Genomic DNA, 27,311 nt, shown 5'->3' with positions numbered 1-27,311 from the left:
GTGGTCGCTGCTGTGACATGTTCCACTTTGACACATTAAAGAGCGCCATCAGCTGATACTTGGAACAGTCAAGAAAAAAAATCACCAATGTCCCTTTGCTTTCCGACAGTGTCTCTGTGGTTTGTAAGTTTATAGTGACCTTGCTGTACTCAATGGTATGTTTATGTATAAACCGACACTATAAAGTTCCTGCATACTACACCTACAGCAGTCCAGTCAGTCTTATTGGTATACATTATAAGGTGTAACCTCTGGCACTTTTGAAGAGGAAGAGACACAACAAAAGCAGAAATGAATGTGTTGTTGTGTTAAAGTATACTCAGTTTGAGCTGAGATGGTATTATACAACTGATCCCTCCTTTTACCTCTCTCAGTCTCCTTATCCCTTCATTGTGTTGTAAATGCCTTTTCCTGAATCATACTGTACAGTTCTGGGTGAGGGTGTTGCACAGGAAGCCACTTTTGAAATCAGGTTTTGAAAGCACGGCTTTTTGCATATCTTCTCTCTTTGCAGTTTGGTGTGTCCGAGCATGTGGAACTGCTGGCTATCAAATGTCAACATCCATCTCCTTTTATCCTCATAAGTCCTTGTGTTTTGAGGTCCTTTCCTGTAGCTGGTTTGAGTTACATGCTCGGTTTAAAAAAAAAAAAAAAAAAACCTCTTGAAAGAGAAGTGAGATTTGTCTTTAGGCGTCCCTGTGAGGTTCATTGGTGTAAAAACTTTGTTCTCACGTGACTGAATAAACCGAGCTCACTGAGGAAAAGTTTGATTGAACAGCTTCAAACACATTCAGCGTGAAAACACCCTCAGAAATCACAGGCAGCCACATTCCTCCTCTAAAATCTGTCATTTATTTGGGGATTTTCACCCAAAGCAACAGTTGAATTCTGGGTCACCATGGAAACCAGGATAAACAGTATCAGCTCTCAGAAAATGAGGTCTGTGGCTAATTCCAGGGTCCCAACCCTAAGATTAAGAGACATACCTTATTTCAGATACTGACTTATACCCGATCAAGAGTCAAGAAGCTTTTTTTCTCCTTCTTCTTGTTGCCAGTTGGTACACACTTCCTCTTCCTGTGTCTTTCTTCATTGTGTCTGTTGCTTGCTTCCTCTTTTTTTTTCAAGTCGGTCATCACCTTTCTTTCCTGAGTCTCTCTCTCTCTCATTATTTCTGTCTCTCCATTTGTGTCTCTTATTCTTTGTCTGTCAATATTTACTTGTGATATGTGTTTTGTGTCGATGTATGTGGTTTCCTTTCACTCATTTGTGTGTGTCTTCATTATCTTCTTGTCCTGTGAGTGTATGTATTGCTGGTTTGATATTCAAGTCCATAAAAATCCACATCAAACCAACATTCCCATGTTGTAGTTGATGTCAGATTAAAAACCTAAGATCTTCCAAATGTTGAATGTTGAAAAACTGCCCTATTTTTAGTTTGACCACCACATATTTTTGGTTATCCAGTGGGATTTTGAAAGGATCCCATCAAGAGGTTGTAGTGTTTTCTCAGCCCATAGAGGACCCTGTCATTCTTCAAATAACATGAACTCACCAAAAAAAAAATCTCCAAAAGTGGAGTTAAAGTGTTATGCTGTTCCTGTGGCTGTAGACAAATCGAAAACATGCTTTGAAATCAAAGCAAGCAAGATCTTTTTTTGCTAAATATTGAGCTTCATCTAACCATTAGTTTCATTATTGATTTGTTTATTAATCATTTTTTCGATTAATCGTTTGGCTTACAAAATGTCAGAAAATAGTTAGAAGGCCAGCGTGATCACATTGTTTGATTTCTCCAACCAACACACCAAAACCTAAAGATGCAGATAATTTCAGTCAGTTAATCAATAAATCAGCAAATTGTTTAATTGCTAGTTAAATCATGTACAACAGAGAAGATCATTCTTTCTCCAAAAATCTTAAGATTAATTTTCTTTGCCCAGAAACAGTCATTTTTATGTCATGTGGTTACTGGTTGAAAATCTTCTTTGCCGACCTAAACAATCTGTGTTTTTGGATGAGAGTCACACTGATAGAGTCACATATTGATATTTCCAGAGTCAAACCAATTAATACATTAGTATAGCCAATATCACCAACTGAATCGGCATATCGTCAGCCTAAAAGTAACAAAAATCTCAAAACCTAAAAAACAATCAGTCACATGTCCATTCATGTTTTCATAATACCTGTCTGATCTGTGACACATCGACTAACAATCAGAAACGTTTCTGGTTCTGTTGCTTGTCGCACCTCTCTCTGTGCTCTTGTTTCCTGTCTTCTGTCTTCACTATCGACTCCCAACAAAGGCAAAAAAAAAAAAAAAAAAAAGTGACTAAACAATAATTTTTTAAAAAGTTCACCTCTACCAGGCAGTGCAAATGTAGCTCTTGGCATTGTCTTCACCTGACTGGATTTCTGGGTAATGAGGTCTTCAAAATTCCAATTTACCTTTACAGTGCAAGCATTTGAATCGAAATAGTGCAACGAAGGTATTAAAGCCCCCATGATAGTATAAATGTCCACAAGCCAAAATATAGCTTAAGTGAGCCCAGTAATACATTCCTTATTGAGATGTTACTCTAAATTTGCATAATTTGTAACAGTAACATTAAATCTCTGTTCATGAAGTATTGTTTGACAGCCATACTTGTCAGGTTGGAGTCCCTAAATTAGTCTTGTTTCCCCAGAATAACTTCTTAGCATCATTAGCTTTCCTTATGAAACTAATTGGCATGATGAGCAACAACCTTGCCACTAATCTCTGTCTCATGGTTTCAATGTGGAATTCAAGTTACTCACTTAAGGAGGATTTCAAAGTTAAATCCCTAGAGGTAGGCAGCTGCTGTTCAAAAACCTTACAACTCTGAGATTTTTAACTTGTATTTATTTAGAAAAGCTTTGCAAAGCAGACATGTTTTTCTGATCTAACATTCTTTTGTTTTTTAGCCCTGGGTTGGTCCTGTATTACATAACATCAGTCCAGTATTTGGTTGTGTTGTATCCCTGGTCTGGTCCAGTGTCCACCAGTGATTTAGCCCTGGTATGATCAAATATTCAAACCCTGGTTTGGTCCAGTATTCTCTGGTGATTTAGTCCTGGTCTGGTCCAACGTGGCCTGGTGCCAAGGGCCTGAATTGGTCCAGTATTGTATAATGTTTAGCCCTGTGTTGTATTTGGTTTGGTTTGGTGCAGTATTCACTGGTGTTTAAGCTCTGGGATGTTCCGTTATAAACTGGTATCAAAGTCTTGGATTGGTCCAGTATTGCATAATGTTTAGTCATCTTTTGGTCCAACAGTCTTTGGTGTTTATACCCTTGTTGGGTCCAATATTCACTGGTATTTTGCCCAGGTTTGGTCCAGTATTCACTGGTGTTTTAGCCAGGGATTGATCCAGTTTTTTCCTCCAGATACAATACCTCAGCTCAGTTTATCTGCCAGTATTAAGTACTGATCCGATACCAGTGTTCTCTTTTCCCCCACATCTGTGCATCTTGCTGTATGGACCTCACTGAGACTGCAGCCAACCACGAGTCAATGAATTTATGAATTTAACAGCGAAAACCGAATCTTATGACATTGAAAAGGAGTCTATATGTAATATGGACTGGTCACATCATTGCTGATATCCAATTTGCTTAATGAAGATTCATTTGATTTTCACAGTAGAGATAATTTGTTTAATGGAGTTTTCATGTGTGAAAGTTAACACACACATCATCCTAGGTGGGAAATAGCAACGACACACTATGGTGTACCAAGACTCTCTGTATCTCTTGATTAGATAATCTTGTTTGGATATTCTCCGAATGTTTGCATAAGAGAAATTCTGGATACAAACTCTGGTTCACTTTTTCTTTCACAGAATCTTTGGAAATTTCATGATTATCAGAATTTTAAAAATGTATGCTTTTCTCAGTGTGTTGAGTAACGGCTGGAGGATCCATCACTGATGGAGGCTCCTTAGGGTGAAGGATGGATGATTGGTGTACACACACTCACTATGGCCTTTTTTTCTCTCCTTGTGTATATGTGTGTGTATGTATGTGTGTCTGTGTGTGTGTGTGTTGCCTCTGTACACCCATGTACTTTCCCTTGGGATTTTTGGTGCATTTTGTGGGTGTTACATGCTGTGTTTGCTGTGTGTGCTTTTATGTGTGTATAAATTGTGTTGTTGATCCATGGCTGCATGGGATTTCACACATAAACATGTATGACTGTGTATGTTTTTGAGATGCATTTGTATTGTACCTGTGTGTTTCTGTGTGGCACATTTGTGTGACTGCATGTTTGCACTTTTATTTGTGCATTCCCCAATGTGTATGTGCGCGCGTGTGTGCGTGTGTGTGTGTGTGTGTGTGTATGTGTGTATTTATAAAGGAGAGGTCCGAGGCAGAAGGGGGGATGACATGCATGTGTCCGGCCTGCTAACATCGCTGACGACTCGTACACTAACCAACTGCCCGCCCTCACGACATGACGGACGTACTGGTAAACCAACTGCACCTCTTCCTTTCTCTGTCTCCCAAATGTTCCTTTTTTTGCTCTTTCTCTTTGTGTTCATCTCTTTATCTTTTTCTAAATGTCTTTGTTTCACTGTCTGGGAAATGTTTTTGTAACTACAAGACCTATCTGCTACCAAAGAAACACGGCCTAAGGAAATAATGGAAATAAGAATACGCTAATGAATTTGTGAACTTGAGTAACCATCTGAAGCACTATGGAGCAGTATGTACAGCCATCATGATACACATTCCTGTCACCGCTTTCACACTATTCTGCTGATTGACAGTTGGTGGCTATAATGTGCTAAGATATGTAGCCATGCACTAACAAGCCAAGAGCTAACCTGCTTCCAAGATGATGAGCCAGTGTGTTTTCGCATCTCAGAAAACATGGCAGTTCATTTTCAAGTGATTAAGTAAGTTTTCATTGATTTTTAATAACTAGGCAAGTCAAAATAGTTAATTGCTTGCCTAAAAAAACCTACAAAGTAGGCATCCTGGATAAAATGGGTAGAGCATGAACAGTTGTGATCCTATTTGGCTAAATGTGTAATTTGAATTGGAACAATAGTAGCTTAGCTTTCTTACCTCTAACTGATTTAGTTAATTATCTTAATCAAACCAATATGTATCAGCCAATATATCCTTATCATAGTTTCTCACATGTATCGATGGGGTTCTACTGTACTATACTTTTCATTCGAATGTCTCTCTCTCCTCTCCTCCTCTTGATCATTCTCCTAAATTAAACTGTCACTTAATTTCCACATGTCACTGCCACTGCTGACTATATATAACTGCTGTCAGCTCTTCTCTCCCTCCTATCAGCTTGTCATTTCTCTCTCTCTCCTCTGTCTCTCTGTCTTCTATCTTTTTTCTTTCATTCGCGCTCTCGTTTTCTTATCTTGTTCTTCCCCATTCTTCCCATTCCCCTCACCCTTTTTTTTCCTCTCGTATCTGCCTCTCACCCATTTCCCTCTTCAGATCTCCCTCTCTCTTTTTCTTTTCTTGTCTCTCTTTTTCTCTTCTTTACATTCCTTTCATCCTCCATTTGAATGTTTTCTTATGCAAAGTTGCTGTTAAGGGAACAACATACTGGCTATGAAGCAGAGTGCAGCAGTGTCTGGATTACGTACACTTTGGTCATATAGCCATTGCTCTATGGCAGCTTAGTAGTGGGAAGTTCTCTGAAATAAAACAAACACTAGGAAACTAGTCAGTGGAGGCAATGGTTAATGTTACATTTTCTCTTGATGTTAGCGGAGAGGCCATGTTTTTTCAGGTGACCCACGACTGCTATAATATTGTATAGGCAACCCTCTGCATACATGGATATCTCCCTCTGTGAAATGTGCTACTGCATAGTAGCACAGACCCTCACATGTGCACTTTGTGGTCATATGTGAAGTATACCAACATTATTTCCCATGGAAGTTGATTAGAGGAGGTGGTTACTGCTGCCCATTCCCATCTGAGTCCAGTTGGTCAAAACTAACCTCAACTCAATGCAGACTCAAGTTTCTTAGTGGGAGGAGTTATTTTGGGCAGACCTTGTTCTGGATATAAAAGTCTCATTCATTTTTCCCATAGAAAATATTAGGTGATTCATAGTTTTGGGGAAAAATAACCACAACTCTCAAGATGCATTTCAGCAAGAACTATCCAATCACAAAGCTTATAATTCTGTTGCATTAACCGCAGATGGTGGGGGGAGCTACAGATTACAATCACATCTTAAATTAATTGACTTTTTAATTTCTGGTCAGTTTTGATGTAAATTCCCAAGCGGTCCAATTTGTACCTCTGACTGGTCTTTTCTCCATAGTAACGTGCCTAAGGCTTGTAGTATTTATACTCATTTGTCATGTCAAAATGGCAAAGTTGAGATATTTAAAACTGACAGCCTTGACATAAACCTCTAGGGTTGTTACATTATCTAGGATTGTCTGTGTTTGTGTTTGGAGTAATATGAAGTATATTGTTTAAATAAAAAACTGAAATGGGTATACAGTGTGGGGAAAAAAACCCACTGGCCCCTTCCAATTCACAACTCTATTGGGTAAAACTTGTGTCCAACTGAGTGATGATCAAACTAACTGAGCCGCTACACATTTTTTCCTTCACACTTCAGCACCTAATTGTGACTTACTGGGCTGTTTGTCTCAACTTTTCCCAACTTTCCCAACAGGTTTCCTGTTTCCTGACGTTGTGACATGCTACTCTGATTAATGACTGCGAAATGTACAACGTATTACATCTCATCTAGCTATCAAATATCTGAGATTTGAGCTTAAAGAATTAGCCCAATAAATACGTGGCATTCACTGTGTGTTGCTGCTCATTCTCTCCAGAAGCTTAATAAGCTTAGTTTTATATTTCATAAAATTGTAATTTCATCTGACGTCATTGGAAGTGGTCTCATTTCAGGCAAGGAGTAGTACTCCCTTTTTTATATACAGTAGAAAACCCTGACCCATGCTGTAACAGCCTCCTTTTCTATGAGAGGGCTCTCCACAACATTTTGGAATGTGGCTGCAGAAAATTTACTCTCATCCAGCCAGAAGAGCATTAGTGAGGTTCAACACTGATGTTGGGTGATAAAGTTCACAGTCGGCTCACGTTGGAGTTGTTGGATGAGGTTGAGGTCAAGGCTTTGTGCAGGCAAGTCAAGTTCCTCCTCATCAAATTAGAAAAACCATTTCTTTATGGACCTGGCTTTGTACATGTGGGCAAAGTCATGTTGAAACAGGAAAGGGCCTTCCCCAAACTGCTGCCACAAAGCTTGACGCATGCTGCTGTCTCAAATCTCATTGTATGCCGCAGAATGAAGATTTCCCTTCTTTGGAACCAAGGAGCCCAAAGTAAAAAATCCAGACCCACAAAAGTATGTGGAAGTGTCCACATAATTTTGGCCATATTATGGCCATTCCTCTTCTGCAGTCAATCAGAAAAAAGCAAACTACTTTCAGCTGTCCTGCAAACAGCTGGCCTCTTTTTTTAACTGTCCTTCCCATCAAAGGACAAGGAGAAAGACATGGCCAAGTTGTTAAAAGATGTTCCCATCTGATGCATTGATGCCTGGAGCATTTGTGTAGCTTGAGGAGATACACAGTCAGACTTTCATGTTCGTATGAAAGAGAGAGAGACTTTGACAAGTCTAGACTGGACTCTGGTTGTGTCCAAGTTCAGAGAAAGAAGGAATGTAAATGCTGGTTTTTAGCAGCTTTTCCCTTTAAGCCATAATGGCATGAATAGGCCCATGCAGTCATGACGAGTAGGGTTGGGTTAGTGTGTGTGTATGTGGGCGTGTGTGTGTAGACACTAGGTCTGATTCATCAAGTTTCAGAAAGAAACGAAGAAGCCCTATGTGTCACAATACCTCTGACTCTGTTTCCTCCCTCTCTCTCCCCCTCTCTCTCTCTCTCTCTCCATCTTTTCCTGTTGCCTTGTTCTGCCTTTCGTCTCTTCCTCCTTCAGTGGAGTGAAGGTGCGTTGATTGATGGACTCATCGTAGCTATTAGCGAAAGAAGGACCCGTTTGTTCTTTCATTCAGTCATCTATCGTTGATCCACCATTGAATCGCCTCGTCTCTGGTGAGCTTTGCTGCTGCATAAAGGTTACTGTGCGGTTATTTCGTGCACTCCTAATAGTTGTGTCTTTGCTCATCAGAGAGCAAGGCAGTACCAGTGTTAGTGGTTAGACTTCCTTTCTGGCTGCCCATTCTTAGAAAAGTACTGTGGTTAAGAGTGTCTGTCAAACTGAACGTCGCTTCATTACTCAAATTTATGTGATTTAATTACCCCTCTGTGGGTTACTGAGGAAATTCTCTGTTGTCTCTCTGATGAAACTCTTTCAACACCCTGTCAGATAAACTTGAAAATGCATGGTCATCAAGCTTTAAACAAGACAGTTTTTCTCAGTTCCTGAAAAGTGGGGATATGCAGTTTTGCACGTTCTGGATGAGTGACAACAAATGACCTACATAGTTTACATGTTCCAAATCAAACGGTTTCAGATAGATTTCCTATTTTAATGAAGACAGAATTAGCACGTTTACTCTTGCAGTATGCACTGTGAGTACTACATTATCCAACATGAGAAAATCATTTTAAAAATAGGTTCAGCACACCGTGAAACTTAACAGGCATGTGATACAACTGCCAGCAGGGAGTTTTGGTATGTTCACTGATGCTCTACATCTGGGATTGAAGAGTTGGACTTGGCTACTGTGTAAATGCATGAAATGACCTAAGTCACGTTTTTGTTTTGTTGATTATTGTAAGGCTGCAGATAATTATTTTTCTCCAGATAAATATTTTCTCCATTTATAGATTAAATGTTTGGCCCACAAAAAATACCCATTACTGTTTTCTTAAGCCAAAAGCGACATCATCTGGTATCTTGATTTGTTCAACCAACAGTCCTAAACCCAAAGGTTGTGTGTTTAATATGACGTAGAACAAAGAACAGTAAAGGCTCATACTGGAGATTATTTAAACAATTAACCAGTTTTCAACATTTTTTAGATTAGTTCTTTGTCAATTCGTTAATTTGCAAAACTTCTTTAGTAAATTTAATGCTCATCAGTAGTCAACAACATTACAACAAGTGTCAGTGAAATTACTTGTACTGAAGTAAAATTATAGCAGTGGCTGATACCAATGGAAAATTGTTTGCTGTAATGTAAAGTTAGGGTAGTTTGTTGTCAACAGACTGCTGGTTCTGGCCTATGAGTGGGCTTTAAGTGTTGCTAGTGATGATTTTGTGTTGGAGATCTTGGTTGATGATGGAGAGCTGATGCTCTTGTCCAGTGATCCTGGCTGTTTTATTCACAAAAATGTAACCAAAGGGTAAGAAGAAAAATTTCACACTGAAGTCTAACTGCCAGAAATCAGCAGACAAGAACTCTGAAGTTAAATTAGTAGTGTCAGTTGTCTTAAGAGACCTGAAACAGTTGGAAATTATTAATCATACACTGACTGAAATAAAGAGAGAATGGTGGCATGAAGTTGGATGCTAAAAACATCTTTCTAAAGTAAAGCAGTCTGTGACTAATGTAAGAGGTGGTCATGAGGATGTGACAGTAATGGGGATCTAAGATGAGTGAACATTATAGCAGCAGGTGATGTTACTATCAGCTGCCACGGAGAATGATACTGGACAGAGACCTGCAGGATCCCTGAGGCAGCTGTTCGAGTGAGAGAATTTTCCTACTGAAATGTAGACGTTAGGTTTGTTTTTTGTTCCCTGTGTTTTGTCCGGTGTGACAGCTGTCAGCACAGGACTCTGACAGCGAGTCTGAATCACGTGTGAATTTTATCTGTACCTCAGATGAAACACAAATTCATTGAAATTACTCGAACCTGCCACTTTAGAATGAATCGATTCGTATGAATGGTTTTTGCAGCAGGCCGGGGTTTATAAAGGGTCAGTCCGCCCAAATGACAAAAAATACTTTTTTTCCCCTCTCACCTCAGTGGTATCTACCCAGTAAGGGTTGTCTCTCAGATTTTTGATTTGTGCCTCAGCACCCATCACAATAGAGGTAATTAGAACTTCTTTTGAGAATGCTGTGGCTAGTAACGCACTGAAAAATGGCTTTTAAAACTTCTTTGCTGTGAACAGTTATCATTTTGTCTTATTACATGTCTGTGTAGATTTCATTTTTCTCATTTTTTGTGAGATGTCAACAGCCTCTTGTAATTGGTGCGTTGCAGCTCGTGTGGTTGTGCGATTGTAGGTTGACGCTTGCATGTAGTTGTGATTGTGTGGGCATGCCAGTGTGTTTGTGTACGATAACTCTGAGTGCATCTCTAAGAAGTTGTAACTTGATTGTGTATTAGCTGTGTGTGTGTGTGTGTGTGTGTGGTGTGTGTGTGTGTGTGTGTGTGTGTTCAGACAGGCTTGTCCATATAAGGAGAGGAGAGGGGATGAATTTGGGAGCTGATATGGTTTGTCGGTGCAGCCCTCTGGTAAAAAACCTTGAATCTGTCACCACACAGTGCTGTTAGGCTGGATTTATAGACCCACTTACTCTGTGTGTGTGTGTCTGTGTGTGTGAGTGTGTGTGTGAGAGGGAGAGGGACTGTTGCAAAGTAAGAGAGAGTTTTAGTGTGAAAGCGAGGGAGTGCGAGTGACATTTTCAAAGAAAGAGTAAATGAAGAGAGACAGATCGAGAGGAGAGGAGCGTACTGTAGAAAGCATGCGTGTTGTGTGTGTTTAACAGTGCATTAGCAGAGCTTTAGCAGTGCTCAACATGTCAGGGCAGGAGTTTGGAAAAGCTCATCTCCTCCGTAAAACATTACCTCTTTTTTCTTGTACCGGATCTGGGGTCTGACTCACTGAAATTCACCTGTACTGTCTCTATGAACCACAAGAACAGACGTGGAATCTGCAGAGCAACCAGAAAACAGTTTGTACACATTCAGCTGTTGCCTTTACCTAGAGTGACTTCATGCAGCCTTCAAGTTGATTGAAGGACACTGGCCAAAACAGAACCATACAGATCTGCTTACCTTAATCTTTACAGTTTATTCTGTGGTTCCATCATTTCAGATGTTACAAATTACTGGTTTTCCACGTTTTATATCATTTCATATTAAAAGTTTTTGGGTTTCAGACTTTTGGTTGCACAAAGCAAGACATTTGAAGATGTTTGTGTCTCTCATGACTTAAGAGGGGCATTTTGACATATCATAGTCTAAACAATCAGTCAGTTAAATAATAATGAAAATAATTATTTGTTGTAACCCTAGTTGAAACGTTTGTTTTATGGTTTTGCATTGCAGCTCATTTCAGTCAGACCTCAGTCTCACCTCGAGTCTCTGAATACAGAGGTTTGAGTCAAACTTGAATTCTTTGTTTGTCAGTTCGAGATCCACAAACGTTTCCTCACCTGAGGGTTTTTACGTCACTGCTATTTCACTAACAGTAATAAATTCATTTGCCAACCATAAGAGAACATGGCAGTTAGTTAGAAATGGACCACTCACTTCTAAGGAAATAATGCCTGAAGGTGTGAGGAGGTAAAATACGTAGTGTAGTCTGCTGCCTGCTTAAGTTCATTAGTTCCACAAAAACAAGGTTGCATAAGTCAGAGTTGTCGGACATGGGCCAATAAACTGATGATTGTAGGCTGAGGAGAACGATCTTTATCCATGATTGAGTGTGAAGTAAGGATGTCCTGATATGATCGGCAGGGTTGGGATCAGTGTTGGTGAATTTCAGTCCTGGTATTTGTAAGGAATTCAACCTTGACTTGGACATTTTGTTTGTATAGAATTCAGACAACATAATCCAACTTTTGTGTTTGTAAGAGTAGAAGGTTAAAGTTAAATTAATTAGTAAAATAAATGACCTACAATAAGCGTTGATTGTTTAAAGTTTATATTTTAAATACTGAACTCTAGTTAGAGAACACCTACACTGACAATGTAGGTATTGTTTTCTTTTAGCATCCCATCACCACCCACTTATTTATTTGAACAGCTAGAAAAACTCTGGTGCAGATCCCTTCCTTTCCTAACTAATGCGTCCTGTGTCCTCCATGACACTCGTTGCAAAGTGAACTCTGCACTCATCCCAGTATTCAGCAAAAAATATGCTACAGTTAACAAAACTCCTGCATTTTAGGGTTCTGTAATGTAAAATATTAAACCTCAATGGCACGCACATACACATGCTCAGAGAGGCAGCAGCTGTATACAGAAACAGTGGTTGTTGGACTGGTAGTCTGCAGGGGGCACGTGTATCAATATATACATATATATGTAGGTCAGACTGATGCGGCTGTTAGCTCTTTTGTCGTTCTTTTTGCCTCCTGCTTCCCTCTGCTGACTTTTTGTTTGGTTTAACTTCAGCACACAAAAGGTACAAACACATTTTAAAGGACTGGACGAAATATAGAAGTTGTTTACGGTCTTTCTTTCATACGTCCTCTCTCGCTTTCATTTCATCTCTCTGTCTCTTGATCTGTCATTGTGACCCTCACCTCTCTGTCACACACACACGCACATGCACACACACTCACAGTGGGCTGTTAGCGATCAGGTGGTGAGATTATGGAGCAGTAATCTCTCAGATTAATACTTCAAGTGAGCGCTTAATTACTTAAACCCTGCTGGCAGGCGCAGCTGCGTGTGTGTGTGTGTGTGTGTGTGTGTGTGTGTGTGTGTGTGTGTGTGTGTGTGTTGGTAGATGTACATGCAGCACACAAAAAGCCCTGGCAGTGTCTCTCTCTGAATTTAAATTTCATCTTGCTTTATTGGCATGGTATGCCAGTCCATCTGTGCTGTCAAAGCACGCAGAGATGGCAAACAACCTAGTGCAGTACAAAGAAGGTGATCACAGTGAAGATGGGGGAAAAAAAACAACAATAGATGGATGATAGTGCACACCAGTTGATGCATGTTCCCTTAAATATACAGTATAAATAAGTTTTTTCACGTTCATGTTAGAACACTCAGTTGGCTTATTTGTTGGTTCTGAAGAAGGGGAGGGGTATTTATTTCCAAAGGCGAAGAAATTAGATAAGAATAAACTGTCTATGCCCTTAAGCAAGGCATTTACACTCCTGGTCCATTTGAGTTTCTTATTGGCCAGTGTGTGTGTGTGTGTGTGTGTGTGTGTGTGTGTGTGTGTGTCTGTGTGGAAAGGCGTTGCAAGAAAACTGCATGTGTGCTCCGTCAACCTTACCAGGATAAATAAAGGTTAAAAAAATATTTACAGAGATGGAGTCAAGATGATAAGGAAGTGAGCTGCTCTGTGTGTGCGTGTGCGTGTGTGTGTGTGTGTGTGTGAGTGAATTCTAAGTCTTTCTAATGTCATCTAGGTTAATCAGATTAACACTCCAACTCAAATCCTGTTAAACACACACACACACACACACACACACATATACACACACTGAAAAACACGTGGAATAAAAGAGGAAGTGAGACATCTGCTCAAAAGGAACTGAACACAGTTTCTTTTCTTTCTTTCTTTCTTTCTTTCTTTCTTTCTTTCTTTCTTTCTGTCTTTGTAAAGTCTTAAAACCAGGTCTTTTCCCTCACAGCCCAGGCCAGGCCAAAATAACCGCACAATAATGGTTTCAAACCAAAATTTCTTCATACAACCATAGAAAGACATGCACATTCACACACACACAGTCTATCTCATTCACATATAAACACACACACTCGCACACAAGGGCGGTAATCTGATAGCTCGGTGTTATAAAAGATGGTGCGGGTGATAGAAGAGAGGAAGGGAGTGTTCCTCTGTCTGCTCTGACAGGGCAGGTAAACGGTGACATCAGTGCAGTGTGTGTGTGTGTGTGTGTTGTTCTGATGAAGTGTGATTGTATATGTAATCTGTGTGTGTTTTAGCTGTGAGTATACTCACTGTACACCTGTCAGCAGCTCCACAGTTGGCTGCCCTGCTCAAACGCACATTAACTTCTTTCTTTCAGCCAGTCTTATGGTCTGACCTCAAACCATACCCCCCTTTCTGAATTAGCCTTTAATCAACTAGCATGTGTTGTTGTTTTGATCTTATATCTGGGGTTTTCTACACAATTTTAGTTTATTTTGACCATAACCCTTTAAATTCAGAATTTTATTGCCTTATTTATTATGTTGTAATCCCGCTGAAAATCATGTAAACCACTTTGTAACCTTGCTGTGAAAAGTTCTGTATGAATGAGGTTATTATTATTTAGCACCTGTAACTCAGTGGGCTTTTCTATTGCCTCAGCGTTGCTGCCTTTTGTCCCAGTGGACAACTGTAGTACTTCAGGCCAAAAAAATATTTTCGCCATAGACCACCATTGTAAAAGAAATGTCTGTAAAACTTTTGGCAGGATATCTGGAACAAAAACAGTGTAGTTTTTGTAGTTTCAGAACTTAGAAAATCTATTTTATGTGCTTGACAGATTGATTAGAGTAAGTTAAGCTGTTTCATTAAAATTGAAACACAATATCCAGATTTACCTGTGGTTTTATTGTAAAGGGCTTCTTCTCTCAGTCAGAACATGTCCGTTAAACCATGACAGAGGAAGAGGGCTGTGTGAGACGATGCAAATAAAAGAGTCAAAGCTCACATGGTGAAGAATAAGTAGAAAGCAGGTTGGGAATATAACAGTTCTGTTTGTCAAATGTATTAATTCAAAGAACATCACGGTCTCCTCATCACTTCACACAGATTAATTAAGTCTCATACTTAATGCGTGCATGTACATCTGCTGAAGATGAAGAATTGAATCAGTCGTCATGTCGTTTAAATAGTGAAGACTAAAATAAATAAAATATACAGGATGTATTATAACATTAACCCAGCAACATTTTTCATTTTACTTCATGTACTGGCTTGGTGTTGAGCCATAGCTGTGTTTTATCAGTCAGTCACTGCAAACAGTACAACAGGGTTTTATTCACATGGAAATGTTGCAGGTTGCTGCTTTCATTGACTTATTCACAGTGTCACCAGCATCACCGACCATTCTGTCACATTCACCCGCTCTCCGCTCAAGTGTTGGCATCCAACACACACACACACACACACACACACACACACACACAGGTCAGCGGCCCACGTCTGTCCCTGTGCTGGCAGACATATAGTCGACAGCTGGAGGCTAATGTTAGCTGGGCTGTAGTTTCACCATTTTAGAGAAATTTAAAAATAACAAACGCATCCAATCCAATGATGATAGCATTAACATGGAACACTCTCAGCTCTGTGTGTGTGTGTAAATCTGCATGCACCTTCAGACATTATGCTTTTTCAGTATACGTATATATATACATATATTTGCTGTCTTTTTGTAAATATGTGTGTGCATGTGCTCATACAGGTGTTACAGTGAGTTTAACTCTTTCTGACCCACAGGTTCTAAAATCATGGCTTGTATCTGAGCTTGGAGTACTGTTACATACTTTTTCTGTTTCCAAGGGCATGGAGGAAGCTTTAAATATACACAAATATGAATGGTATTTTGAAATGTTTGTTTAAAAAAAACTAATGTTGGTCCTAAAAATCTCCAGAAACATCTGAAAATCCAGTGATCCAGTGTCCTCAGTCCAGAAACCAGAGTAGAGGAACCTGTGTGTGTATGTGTGATTATCTTTGTGTGTGTTTGAGTGATCACAGCTCAATCACATGATGCATCACATTGCCCGGTCTGTCTCCATACCCACTCTCTTTCACTTCCTCTATTCTACATGGTGTCTCTCTCTCCGAGCCTCTCCTTGTCTCTCTCTTGATCTGTCTCTCTTCTTCCATACCCTCTCTGAAATTGTTAGAGAGGCTATGGAATTTGTTAGTTGCTCTCTTCCTCTTTTACTCCACAGTCTCTCTCTTTTTCATCTGTCTCTTCTCCCACTGTCTCTCACATCCCTCTTTTGTTTTGTTTTTTTCATCTCACTCACTGTTTGTGTAGAAAAAGAAGAAAAAGCAAATGTTGACTAGAATGTGGTCAAGACTGAATCATTATTTTTGTGTACAGTTTTTTGTTTTTCCTGTTAATCTAAGCCTTAAAGCAGGATAACCTGCAAAGAAGTGCTCGTCACTGTGCCTTGAATTTTGCCGTGCTGCTTCATCTCACTGACAGATCTGTATTTCTTCTCTACTCTCCCTGTTTCCCCTCCTATCTCAGCTTCCAATTAAATGATTATTATTAACATGTCTGATAAACAGAGAGTGTAAAGAACAGGCTGGCTGGACTGAAACTAAGTCATTCAAATCCTGTTGAGTATTTAATACTTGACTTTAAATTTGTCTGTCGACTCTAGAAAAACAACACTGACACACACACGATGGCCGTGTTAACTGTGCTATCTCTGTGTGATTACTGTAAACAAAGATGAACATGTGAAGACAATTTTTAGCCTCTGTCTGTCAGCAGTGGTTTGGTGAGAGCTCAAGTTTCTCCACATTTAGACCCATTTCTACATGTTGGAACATATTGTTTTCATAAACATCTTAAAAGTACTGTTGAGCAAAAATTGGGAAAATTTGTCATGTGTCAGATGTCTATGAGTTGTGCACAGTTCCACTTTTTAAACTTCTCAAACAGTTTCATTTAAATACCTGCTCATGAACCAAAGAGATGATGCATTGTTTCACAAAGGATTTTTTCATCTTTCCCACTACATTAATCATCTCCCCACGCCCCAGACTTATCTTGTGACCTCTTGGAAGGTACTTGACCCATAATTTGGTAACTACTAAACTACCAGTTTATAAATTAGTTAAAACTACAGCAGCTCCACCTCAAGTAACTACAACAGTAAAATGCTCATTATGCACTGATGCATCAGTTTATTAATGTACTGCATAACAATGTGTTTGAACACAGGACTTTAATTTGTAGAGTATTTTTGAGCTCGGTACTTCTAAATGATCCATAACAGTTGGGAAGAATTCACTTTATCTTTCTCTCTCTCTCTTTGTGCAGTACACAGGTCCGATCCCGGCCGAGCGAGGGGGCGAGCTGGCCATGGGGGGGGGTCGCAGCGAGACCTCGGCGCTGAGCGGGACGGGAGGGGGGCGTGGCATGACCACTACCCAGAATTCCCAACGGCCCAACGCCTGCTGCTTCTGCTGGTGCTGCTGTTGCAGCTGCTCATGGTAGGAGACAAAGCACACACAGACACACACTGCATTTACAGACAGCTACACACAAACCAAGAGTACTCACTCTCATGAAGTACTGCGGTCCTGTTTACACAGCTGTAAAAGACACAGCGCTACCTTGTCATTGTTGTAATATACTTGACCACATCTGCAAAGCTTGACGTTGTGTGTCCAGTTTACAGGCTCCTGACGTTTTCTTGTTGTAGCTTGATCTTGCAACAAACTCTACTGGATTAGAGACTTGTCAGAGGAAACACAACAGGCCGTGCTGACTAATCATAGTCCTTGAGGTTTTCACTTGGTATACTTACAGCAACTGTAGCACTGACACATATTCATACTTTTTTAGGAGGTACACATCAGCTCTAACGGAGTGTTCGGTGTTTTGCGGTTTTTCCTCTTGGCTGCACAGAATTTAGCTTTACTTTAACTTAACTTTTTTCCTGTTCACTCTTGCTGGTTCTCTCTTTTTTTTTAAATCTCCACGCCTGGTTACAGCGAGATAGAAAATGGACGACAGGCAGTTTTGAATTAATATACATTAGAATGGACTTGGCCTTAAATTAAAGTGAGGACGTCCTGCCACAGCTTTTAGAGTCCTCCAGAGCCATTTGTTTTGTAATCCCAGTCTATGTACTGTACACAAACAGGACTACATGGAACAGACCTGCTCGCAGTTACTTACACTGAGTCTCACTCAGCCAGTAGCTGTATAGTGATTAAGTCTCTTTAGTTCCCACAGGGGAACTAATTATTTATAGCACTCTCTCTCTTTCTCTGTTACACACCTGTAGCTCCTGCTTTACCCTGCTGTTAACATAACTGTGGTTAGTGTTTTCATTGAATGGGGTAGTAACATCATTGTGTGCGATTGTGCTTTTGTTTATAGTTCTGAGAGCAGTTACTCTTCTGTCAGCTGTGGTGTGTGTGTGTGTGTGTGTGTGTGTGTGTGTGTGTGTGTGTGTGTGTGCGTGTGTGTGTTTCTCTGTCTGAAAGCCGTTTTATCATGTCAGTCTCACCGTCAGGAATGAAGAGGAGAGGCGGAGGCGGAGGAGGAGGAAGAGAATATCACAGGACACCAAGATGGAAACCATACCAAACTGTGAAGCTTGGTGAGTCTGCAGAGCCGACACAGATTTGTTTTTTTGGTCTGGATCTTTTTTCGTTTGTTAGCAGGATAGAACAAATTTTAATCAAATTTGATATAGTTTTCATTGTTGAATGGTTAAAATAAAAATTAGATAAGAATACATTAACATGTTAACATGTTTTACATTTAGTATGTAATGTTTAGCATCCAGTAAATCAAAGTATAAGGCAGGTAATGTTCTGTATTTCTCTTATTGTCGACAAATCCCATGAAAAGACCAAAACCACTGGCATCCAGCTCTAAGCTCACAGGTTCCTACTGAAAATATACATCTTTAAAAACAGGTCACAAATATATAGTTGTATTTTAAAAAAGAAAAGGCTTGGTAATTTCCTAAAACAGCTGAACACTGTTGTTTTTAGAAGATGTTACTCACAGGAGTAGGTAGTGCATTTACTTGGCATCACTTTCATTTGTTGCTCTTGTGAGTATTTCCAGTAGGGAGAATGTGTGGGTGAGACTGAGCCAAAATAAACTACACTGGCTGTGTTTGTGGTAATGTAGAAACAATGTCGCCCAGTGCAACAGTGTGGCTCATTGACAATGGAGCTCTGTGATACAAAGGAAAAAGATATATCAGATGTTGGCTATAGAGACAAGGCTTGTTAGTAGGATCAGTTCATTGATGGTTTTGGTCTTCAGTATCACCAGACTAAACTTTAAATATGGATGCAATTACCATGGTTCCAATTTTAACATTTAGCTTGCTAATGTTGATCATGCTTATATGTATATGTCAACAATTTTGACTTCTTGGTGATGGAGAAGATTTATCCTCTGGGACCATGAATATCTGTACAAAACTTCATGGCAATCCATCCAGTAGCTGCTGAGACAGTTGGCCTGACAGACCAACATGTCCATGCTTGCGGCCACATTGCTAGCATGGCTTAAATTCTGACAGATGCAGAGTGTGTGTGTGTTTCAGTATATTGTTGCAGCACAAGACAAAAGCAGCATCCAAAACATTCCATTAAATCAGAAATGAAACTGTGAGTTAGTCACTGTTTTTTTTTTTTTTTTTACATTTATTATCCGACTACAGTTCAGGGGTTTTGGACCCTGTCAGTCAACACATACACATGAGAATGAATGAATTTGTAAATAAACAAATCAAGACCCATCTTTCTACTCTTCCCACCTCAGCACCAAACCCTCAGTGGAAGAGATCCGGCTCTGGTCTCAGTCCTTTGACAAGCTGATGAGGAACCCGGCAGGCAGGAATGTTTTCCGGGAGTTCCTGCGGACGGAGTACAGCGAGGAGAACATGCTGTTCTGGTTGGCCTGCGAAGACCTCAAACAGGAAATCAACAAGAGCGCCATCGAGGAGAAAGCGCGCTCCATCTATGAGGACTATATTTCCATATTGTCACCAAAAGAGGTAGGTTACACCTCTTGTCCAATGTCAGCTGGGATGGACTCCAGGTCCCCCACCCCCTCGACCCTCAAAGAATAAGAATAAACTAATGGATGGGTGTATTTTTGTGGTGGATTTCATGTCGGACTGCTTTAGGGGTTGCAGATTTAAGGTTTGTGTCATTGTTTAAATTCCAAGAGATCATTGCTAGTAAATCACTTCAGGATGTTGAACCATCAGACAAACGTTGCTCAGGGTGTGTTCTTGAGCCTCAGAAATGGCATGACTTTAATTAAGGGAAATACAATGATTTGAAAATGTCTTCCATATGCAGTATGTTTTCCAGTGAGGCTGTTGCTTCATTCATGCCCAACAGTCACTCGGTTGGTCAGTCTGTCCATACTGTTTGCTTTCTTGATATCCATGGTCACCAGAGGATAGTTGGTCACAATTTCCTCTAATGTCATCATCTGGCTAAACTTTCCAAATAAATGGATAGGTATTCATAAAATTTACTGATGATGAAATCCTTAAAGTTAAAAATATTTAAATCATCTATATACAGCTTCAGGAATTAGTCGATTAATGAATTTGTCAATCAACAAAGTGAACTTGTAACTGTTTTGATAACCAGTTAATTCTGGAGGTCAGTGCTCAAGCCAGCTCCACTTTGTGCCCCTCACGTGTTAGCATACATTTGGGTTACAGGGCTAACCACTGGACCACCACTAAAAGCTCATTAACCGATGATGAACCCACTTAAATAAGAAAAGGGTTTTTTAAAAACTGTTTTCAGAATTGATCAGGTAAATCAACAGTGCAACATTTTCAAATTGAAAACAAAAAGGTGTTTCTTTAAACTTTATTGTACACTACACATTTAGAAGTTTTGGTGTGATAGACACACAAGCTTAGTGTGATTACTGGTGACTGTAAACTTAACATATAGTTGCACACATACAAACACAGAGTATTCTCACACACGCTCAGTGTGTTGCATTGTCTGCTTAACTGCTATTTTTAACTGTGTGTGTTCGTGTGTGTGTTTTTAACAGTGGTGGCTTTATTTAGAATGAGTGCTTGAGGCTTGTCAGGCTCCGTCACTACAGTGTGTGTGTGTGTGTGGGTTGGCATGTTCAGACACTGGTGTGTTTCTATGTACAGTTGTCTGCATGTGTGTAGTATGTGTTTACAGGAAGCTATAAATTGCTGCACTCATCACTCTCTGGCAGCAGAGGCTTTTTATGGACACACACACTAAAATTCAGACATATCCAGACGTGTGAGTTTGGCAGAGAAGATGCATGCCTGACTGTCTGTTGTCATGTCTGACCTTGGTACGATGCCTATCTCTCTTTCCATGTGAGTCTTTCCTAAATAAGAACAGAGAGAAAACATAAGAGAAAGCTTGTCGTTCTATAAATATCAGCTGGTGGTGTAGTTGTGGGGTCACTCTGAGTGTGTGTGTTCCAGTGTTAACTGTATGTAGTCATGCCTCTGTGGATGTTTATTAATGATAATATTACAGAGGAAGTACACAACTTCAAACGTTAATCAACCGACAGATTAGCTAAAACTACACCTAATTATTTCAGTTGTTGGATTAAGCTCGTTGCCGGCAACCTTACTGGGCAGAGCTGTGCCTGCAAGATTTCAGGATTCATAGAGCCGTTGTTACCTTCGTACCTTCACCAACAAGGAACAAGGAGTTGCTGTAACAACTAACAAGTTAGCCTGAGCAGGAGCACTGTTGCTAACTGCAGACACTAAGCAGAAAGGAACTCTATTGCATGTTGGGAGTGGAGAGTGAAAATACTGCCCTTCCCAGCAGGGGATCAACAAGTTAGGTCGAGTGAAAGCACCACTGCCGCTCTAAGATACGCTGCACTGTCCTCACCAACAAACAACCACTATCAGCTACTAGCAACCGCTGGCTATAAACAAACACAAAGCACTATAATGAACTATATGCTGGGGGCGGCAATGAAAGCACTGCCCTCGGCAACAAAACTCTCATTAACACGCTAAAATTAGGTCAGAGTGAGCAACTACTTACCAAACACTGTCAGTCAGTATCAGCAAAACAATGCCAGCATGCTGCTGATCCACAGACTGAAAGTATACTTCTAAGGCTGAGACCAACAGTGGGAACACTTGAGCATTTTTAATGTTGTTAACATGTTGTCACAGTTACAAAGGTAAAGCGAAAGTGAAATCCAGGTTGTTAGCTTGGTGTGTTAGGGCTCTTCGCCAAAAATTCTGCATATGTCTTCTCCCAATCTGAGGAACTGAGGAAGTTCTTGTTTCTGGTTTGTTTTCAGAAAATTTAAATTTTAATGCTTCATTTTTTTCCTCTTCACTAAACTTCATTAAATTTCCCCCCAGGTGAGTCTGGATGCCCGAGTTCGAGAGGTGATCAACAGGAAGATGCAGGACCCGACGCCTCACACGTTTGAAGACGCCCAGCTGCAGATCTACACACTGATGCACAGGGACTCCTACCCACGATTCCTCTCCTCCAACATCTACAAGTCGCTCATTCACGGCGGCTCACGTACCTCCTCTGAATCCTAGTCCCACACCGCCTCCACCTTGTCCTCCTCTTCTGATCCTACACTGACAGGATTGATGCCAGACCATTTCATCGCTTCTCTCGCACACTCCTCCAGGTCCAAAACTTTCCAAAAATGATCAGACTCCTCCTCAGTTCACTTCTCCTTTTCTCCGAATTCCAAATCTCTCCAATTACTGCCAAGACTTTCTTCTCTTTTTTGTTCCTCTTCCTCCTCATATCTTAAACTTGTAGTACTGTTGCCAAGAGCTCCTCTCTTCTCCTCTTCTGGTCTCTTCTCTCTAGTTGACTCCTCTCTTTCCAGCTGTTCTCTCCTTCTTGATGTTAAAACTTTCATTTTGCTTTTGTTCCTTTCTTTTTCTCCCTTAATACATTCTCCTCTACTTTCAGGTATAGTGTCAGGTGTCTTGAAAGGCTTCACGTTCATATATGAACATATTAAATATGAAATATTTGTCTTGGAATTATTGTGAAATCTGAAGAAAAAACAACAGAATTCATTTAGAAAATGTGAAGATGTAATTTGACAGTATCTCAAAATGTTCCATTTTTTGAATTTATAGCCATAAATACTTAACAACATGAAATTGTGGAGATTTTAAGAGTAAAAAACACCTCTTAAACAGTAGTGAGACCATTATGGGAAATGAAATTTATATTCATGAAAGTTAAATTAACATTGGCTCAAGTTTGAAAGCAGAATACATTACCTAGCAATTCAGAGATTTCTTTTTAAAGGCCAATGTTAACATGCATTTGTGAACAGACCCAACTGATGCTGCATTTTAAAGGCGGATATTATTATTGAAGAGTTGAATGAAGTCAGTAAATAACATTAATGCGCAACAAGCAAACATTTTTTATCATTTTGACAATAATAATCAATGAAAATAATCAATCTGAAGGTCTGCTTTCTGGAGCTTTTAACCACGTCTTCGTCTTTCTGAGCTGTTTGTACAGTTTAAAAGGTTTGATCGCCTGCTGAGGACAACTGTCAGATGTGGGTGAAAGGCTCAGACAAAGCTAGTGAGTGGATCAGCTTTTAAAAAAATCCTATTAAAATATGTCAAGATGCACTTACTGACTTTCAACCACATCTCATGGTCTTCCTCAGCGGCTGGTGGTTGCACAGTTCGAAGGTTTAAAGCAAACCGAAAAACAATAACAATAGATTTTCAAACTACTGTTTCAAAGATCAGGAATGAACAGTGGTGTTTTTGAACAAACCTGTCATTTCCTTATTGGCCATGCAGCTATATCAGTCAGGCTCAGTTCATCAAGTTGCAGGTTTAGGCTGTAACCTGTTTTTAAGATTCCTAAAGCTGCTGAACACACTTTACTTTCTCTTATCTCTCTCCTGGAATCTCTTCATTTCTGTCATCTGCTGTCCCTCCACCTCCGTCCTTCATATGCTTCATCGTTTTCCTGTTTTTCACCTCTACATCGACTCCTGAATGGAGAAAGAAGCGATCTGGGATGTTTAAGTATTTCTTTGGGATATCATCTACTGTTACGTGGAGATGTACGTATTACTTTGGGAGATTTTAATGCATTTCAAGGGGAGAAATATTCCTCTGTGCCATGGATTCTTAGTGGATTTTTACCAGTTTGCCCCTCCCCTCATAACTGTCCAGTCACCTTTAAGAGCCAATTAAAGGTGGACGTCACTGACTTCCGCCCACCTCATCGCCTTGTTTTTCATCCTTCGGTTGCCTCTACTTCGGGACTGACAGTAGGCATAATAAAAAGATGGATGCTGTCTCATTCCCTTTCTTTCTTTCTTTTTCTCTCTTTCAACTGGAAAACACAGGGTGCTCCCGCTACAAACAACAAAAAACGTTGTTTCTTCTTTTTGTTGTTTATTTCTCCCCCTTCGTTTGCTGGATTAATCATTTCACTCATGTGATAAACCAATGGACGAATGGATGGATGTCACTTCCTTCCAACTACTGATTTACAAACAGACAAGATGTCTATTTTTTAAGAGAAAACTCTATATGGAACATTTTAATTATGTTTATTTTGTTTAGTTTTTTGTTTTTTTTTTTGTTTTTGTTTAGTTTTTTTGTCCCATTCTCTCCCGTTCCTGGAATTTTTTTGCAAGAAGAGGAGGATTCCTCTGAGGCTGTACTGATCCCCACCCGAAGCAACACCACAGACACTGCAATAAAACACTGGAGTTTAGAAAAACAACACATGTACAAATACACACACATGCACGCATTTACAGTATTTGTGTTACTATACTTCCAGGGAACTTTCAGTAACTTGTCAATACAAGTCCTTCCCATCCAAACCGTTGATATTTAGCAAGATGTGTCTACCAAATTAGACACCAAGAGTTACCTCAGGGTGATTGTGTAATATTTCAGAATGTTAAGGGATCTGTGCTGTGAAACATTCAGATGTAGTATAGTTATAAAACAATAGTTATTAAAAAAAAGAATTCACCCTGCTGAGGTTATTAGCCTCCATGCTAACGTTTCATTTTTCAAACCACCACAGACCTTCACCATTATTTAAAATATAGCAATTATTCATCCATTTTAATACACCCTTTAAATGTTAACTATATGTTATCCAGCATTCTGTCCTTTTTTAAAATTAGTTTAATTTTGAAAATTGGAATTGTAGTGAAGCTGATCAATAAATTGATCATTAGTTTTAAGTTTGATGTGTTTTAGATCCGGACTGATGGACAAAACAAAAAGTTAAGATGGCTCTCTCAATTTAACTTAATCAAACAGTAACTCGCAGATTAATCTGTGAGAAATGTATATAGTTACAGCCATAACTGAGAAGAAAGATCCACAAACAATAATAACAATAATTTATGTAACGTGTTTATTTCATATAGATGTTAATGTGAATCTTTAAAAAATTCATACCATCTTCTACTTGGTAATGAAAAAATAAATTTGCATAAAGATGGAAAAAATGAAATCGCTCATATGTGTTTTAAACTTAGAGGGGTCTAAGTTGTCCTTAAAAGTATAGTAATACAAACACACATACACACACACACACACACACCAGGGTGGCCTACCTGGGCACTGCTGCTGCTGACCTCTGCCTCTGTGACCTCTCATCTTTGACCTCACCACTGTCCGTTGCCCTCTCGGACGCCTGCTCCTGATTAGTAGCTGGACGCCGCAGGGCTGATCTGTGGTTGGTCAATTCAGGAAGGGGGGTGGGAGGAAATCCCAGGTGCAAAAAAAAATAGATATATTAATGACAAACAACTAATAAAAATATATATAGAGAAAAAAAAAATATACCTATTATGTGAGATGGGACGCTTACACCCAGTGCTTCATGGGAAATGTAGTTTGAGGAAAACAAATGTTTGTAGTTGTCTGCGGAGGCAGAGACAACAGATTTTAAAAAAGAGATGCCTAGGTCTTAACCAGACTGGTCACTCAGAATGCATTTATCTTAGTATTGTTAATGTTATTTATTTTATATTTTGTTAAAACTGTGATTTTAATTGTACATATATAAACGGAAACCCTTGAACATCCAATGAGAAGCAGCTTCATTTGTCTGGTGTGATTTTTTTCTTTCATCTCTTCATTACAGCAGCTTGAGTCCATTTCTTATTTGTGTCTCTACTGGGATTCAAACCGTCAACCTTGCTGCTGTCACTGCCTTTTTCTCCCCTGCCTTTGACAGAAACATTTTAGAAATTTAGAAAAAGACGTATATTGTTTTACAGTTTGGGTCTTTTTTTCTTTTTTTTACCAGTGAGGCTGATAGCAATATTTGTGATTTCTTGTTACTTACCAGCTGCCATATTATTATACTAATATAAGGTATATAAGATATCGGCCTGGGTGGATAGGCTGTAACATGGTCACAGTCAGATGATAAAACAGTCCTCTCTCCCTCATCTCTTCTTCTCCATCTGTATATATTCATGTGTCATGAATGCATGTAACTAACTCAACATCTTCTCTTCCTGTAGTTTTGTCCTCTCTCCTCCTGTCGCTCTCTGCAGGTATTTCTGTCTGGATCTGTGATCACAAGTGACCTACTGCCCCGTGATCCTGCTCAACACAAACTGCTACTACTATACTACTAATATTATTAGAACCATTGCTGTTATCACAGTTACCTTACATCTCTATGTGGAACTTTCTTTGTGCCCAACCAGTCGGGGGACGATGGCCGCCCACCTTAAGTCGCATTCTGCTCAACGTTTCTGGCTTTTTAAAAGACGTTTTTCTTCACCACTGTTGCCAAGTGCTTGGTCATGATGGGAATTGTTGGGTCTCTCTCTGTAAATATTATAAAGAGTAAGGTATAGACCTGCTCTGTATGAGAAGAGCCCTGAGATAACTTTTGTTGTGGTTTTGGTGCTTGATGTGATTTGACTTGACTTCACTGGACTTTAAACAAACCCCAAGGATTTCCAAACTTATTTTGGAGAGAAAACAGATATGACTAGTGAAATAATTACTCAAACACCCCGTTATAAACATTAGCAACATTTCAGGTGCACACACTGTTAAGTTTTAGCTCCAAATAAATTCAGTTGGATAAACTGACCAATCTGTCTGACTAATAGTGTCTCTAGACTCACCAGACTTATTTTAGCTGTGGTTCAGTGAATAGTGTTACTATAACTGGTAGGAATCGTTGCCTTTAATTGGACACTAAAAGCCTAGTTTTAATAACCTGGAATTATCCTTTCAGGAAGCAGGAGGTTGTTTGGGGTGAAATAGGAAGAGGTTTTTCTTACCTTGATTGTGCTCCTCACCCACTGTAACCACTTTGTAAATAAGAGAACATAAGCAGTGGTGAAGCAACTCTGAGCAAGCATTAGTCAGACGACCATCACACAAACACACATGTTCAAAATCTGCACACATCATCTACTGCTAATGTAAAACCTAAAACAGAAATATCAGCTTAACAAATCAGCAAATAACTTTACAAGGAATCACAAGTGACTCACCGCTGCCTCCCAAGTCGATAACGGGCCAAATCCTTAAAGAACATGACACAACAGACGTCAGACTGATGAAAGATTACAGCAACTAGAACATGATCCCTCACTGGCTTCCCACGCTAAGTACTTTTTTCTCTTGCATCTCATTACTACCATGTTCC

The 27,311-nt window shown here is 39.7% G+C and overlaps 1 protein-coding gene across 4 annotated transcripts in view; it reads left to right on the top strand.

The window, feature by feature from the left end:
* rgs19 (regulator of G protein signaling 19) overlaps positions 1-25,722 on the top strand; it is a 28,563-nt gene extending 2,841 nt beyond the window's left edge. Inside the window, exons 2-6 of one of the 4 annotated variants that reach the window (XM_018682835.2) lie at positions 4,381-4,491; positions 16,942-17,114; positions 18,134-18,232; positions 19,417-19,651; positions 22,013-25,722. In XM_018682835.2, the coding sequence (XP_018538351.1) occupies positions 4,477-4,491; positions 16,942-17,114; positions 18,134-18,232; positions 19,417-19,651; positions 22,013-22,201 (711 nt within the window). In that variant the 5' untranslated portion in view covers positions 4,381-4,476 and the 3' untranslated portion in view covers positions 22,202-25,722. Of the gene's footprint in view, positions 1-4,380; positions 4,492-7,942; positions 8,099-16,941; positions 17,115-18,133; positions 18,233-19,416; positions 19,652-22,012 lie in introns of those variants that run through there. The other 3 variants (XM_018682836.2, XM_018682832.2, XM_018682833.2) reach the window with 3 other exon arrangements.
* The last annotated feature ends 1,589 nt before the right edge of the window (positions 25,723-27,311 follow it).

This window comes from Lates calcarifer, linkage group LG6, assembly GCF_001640805.2.
Source record: "Lates calcarifer isolate ASB-BC8 linkage group LG6, TLL_Latcal_v3, whole genome shotgun sequence".
Taxonomy (NCBI): Eukaryota; Metazoa; Chordata; class Actinopteri; family Centropomidae; genus Lates; species Lates calcarifer.
Note: the sequence above shows the minus strand (reverse complement) of the source record. Positions and strands in the feature narration are given on the sequence as shown.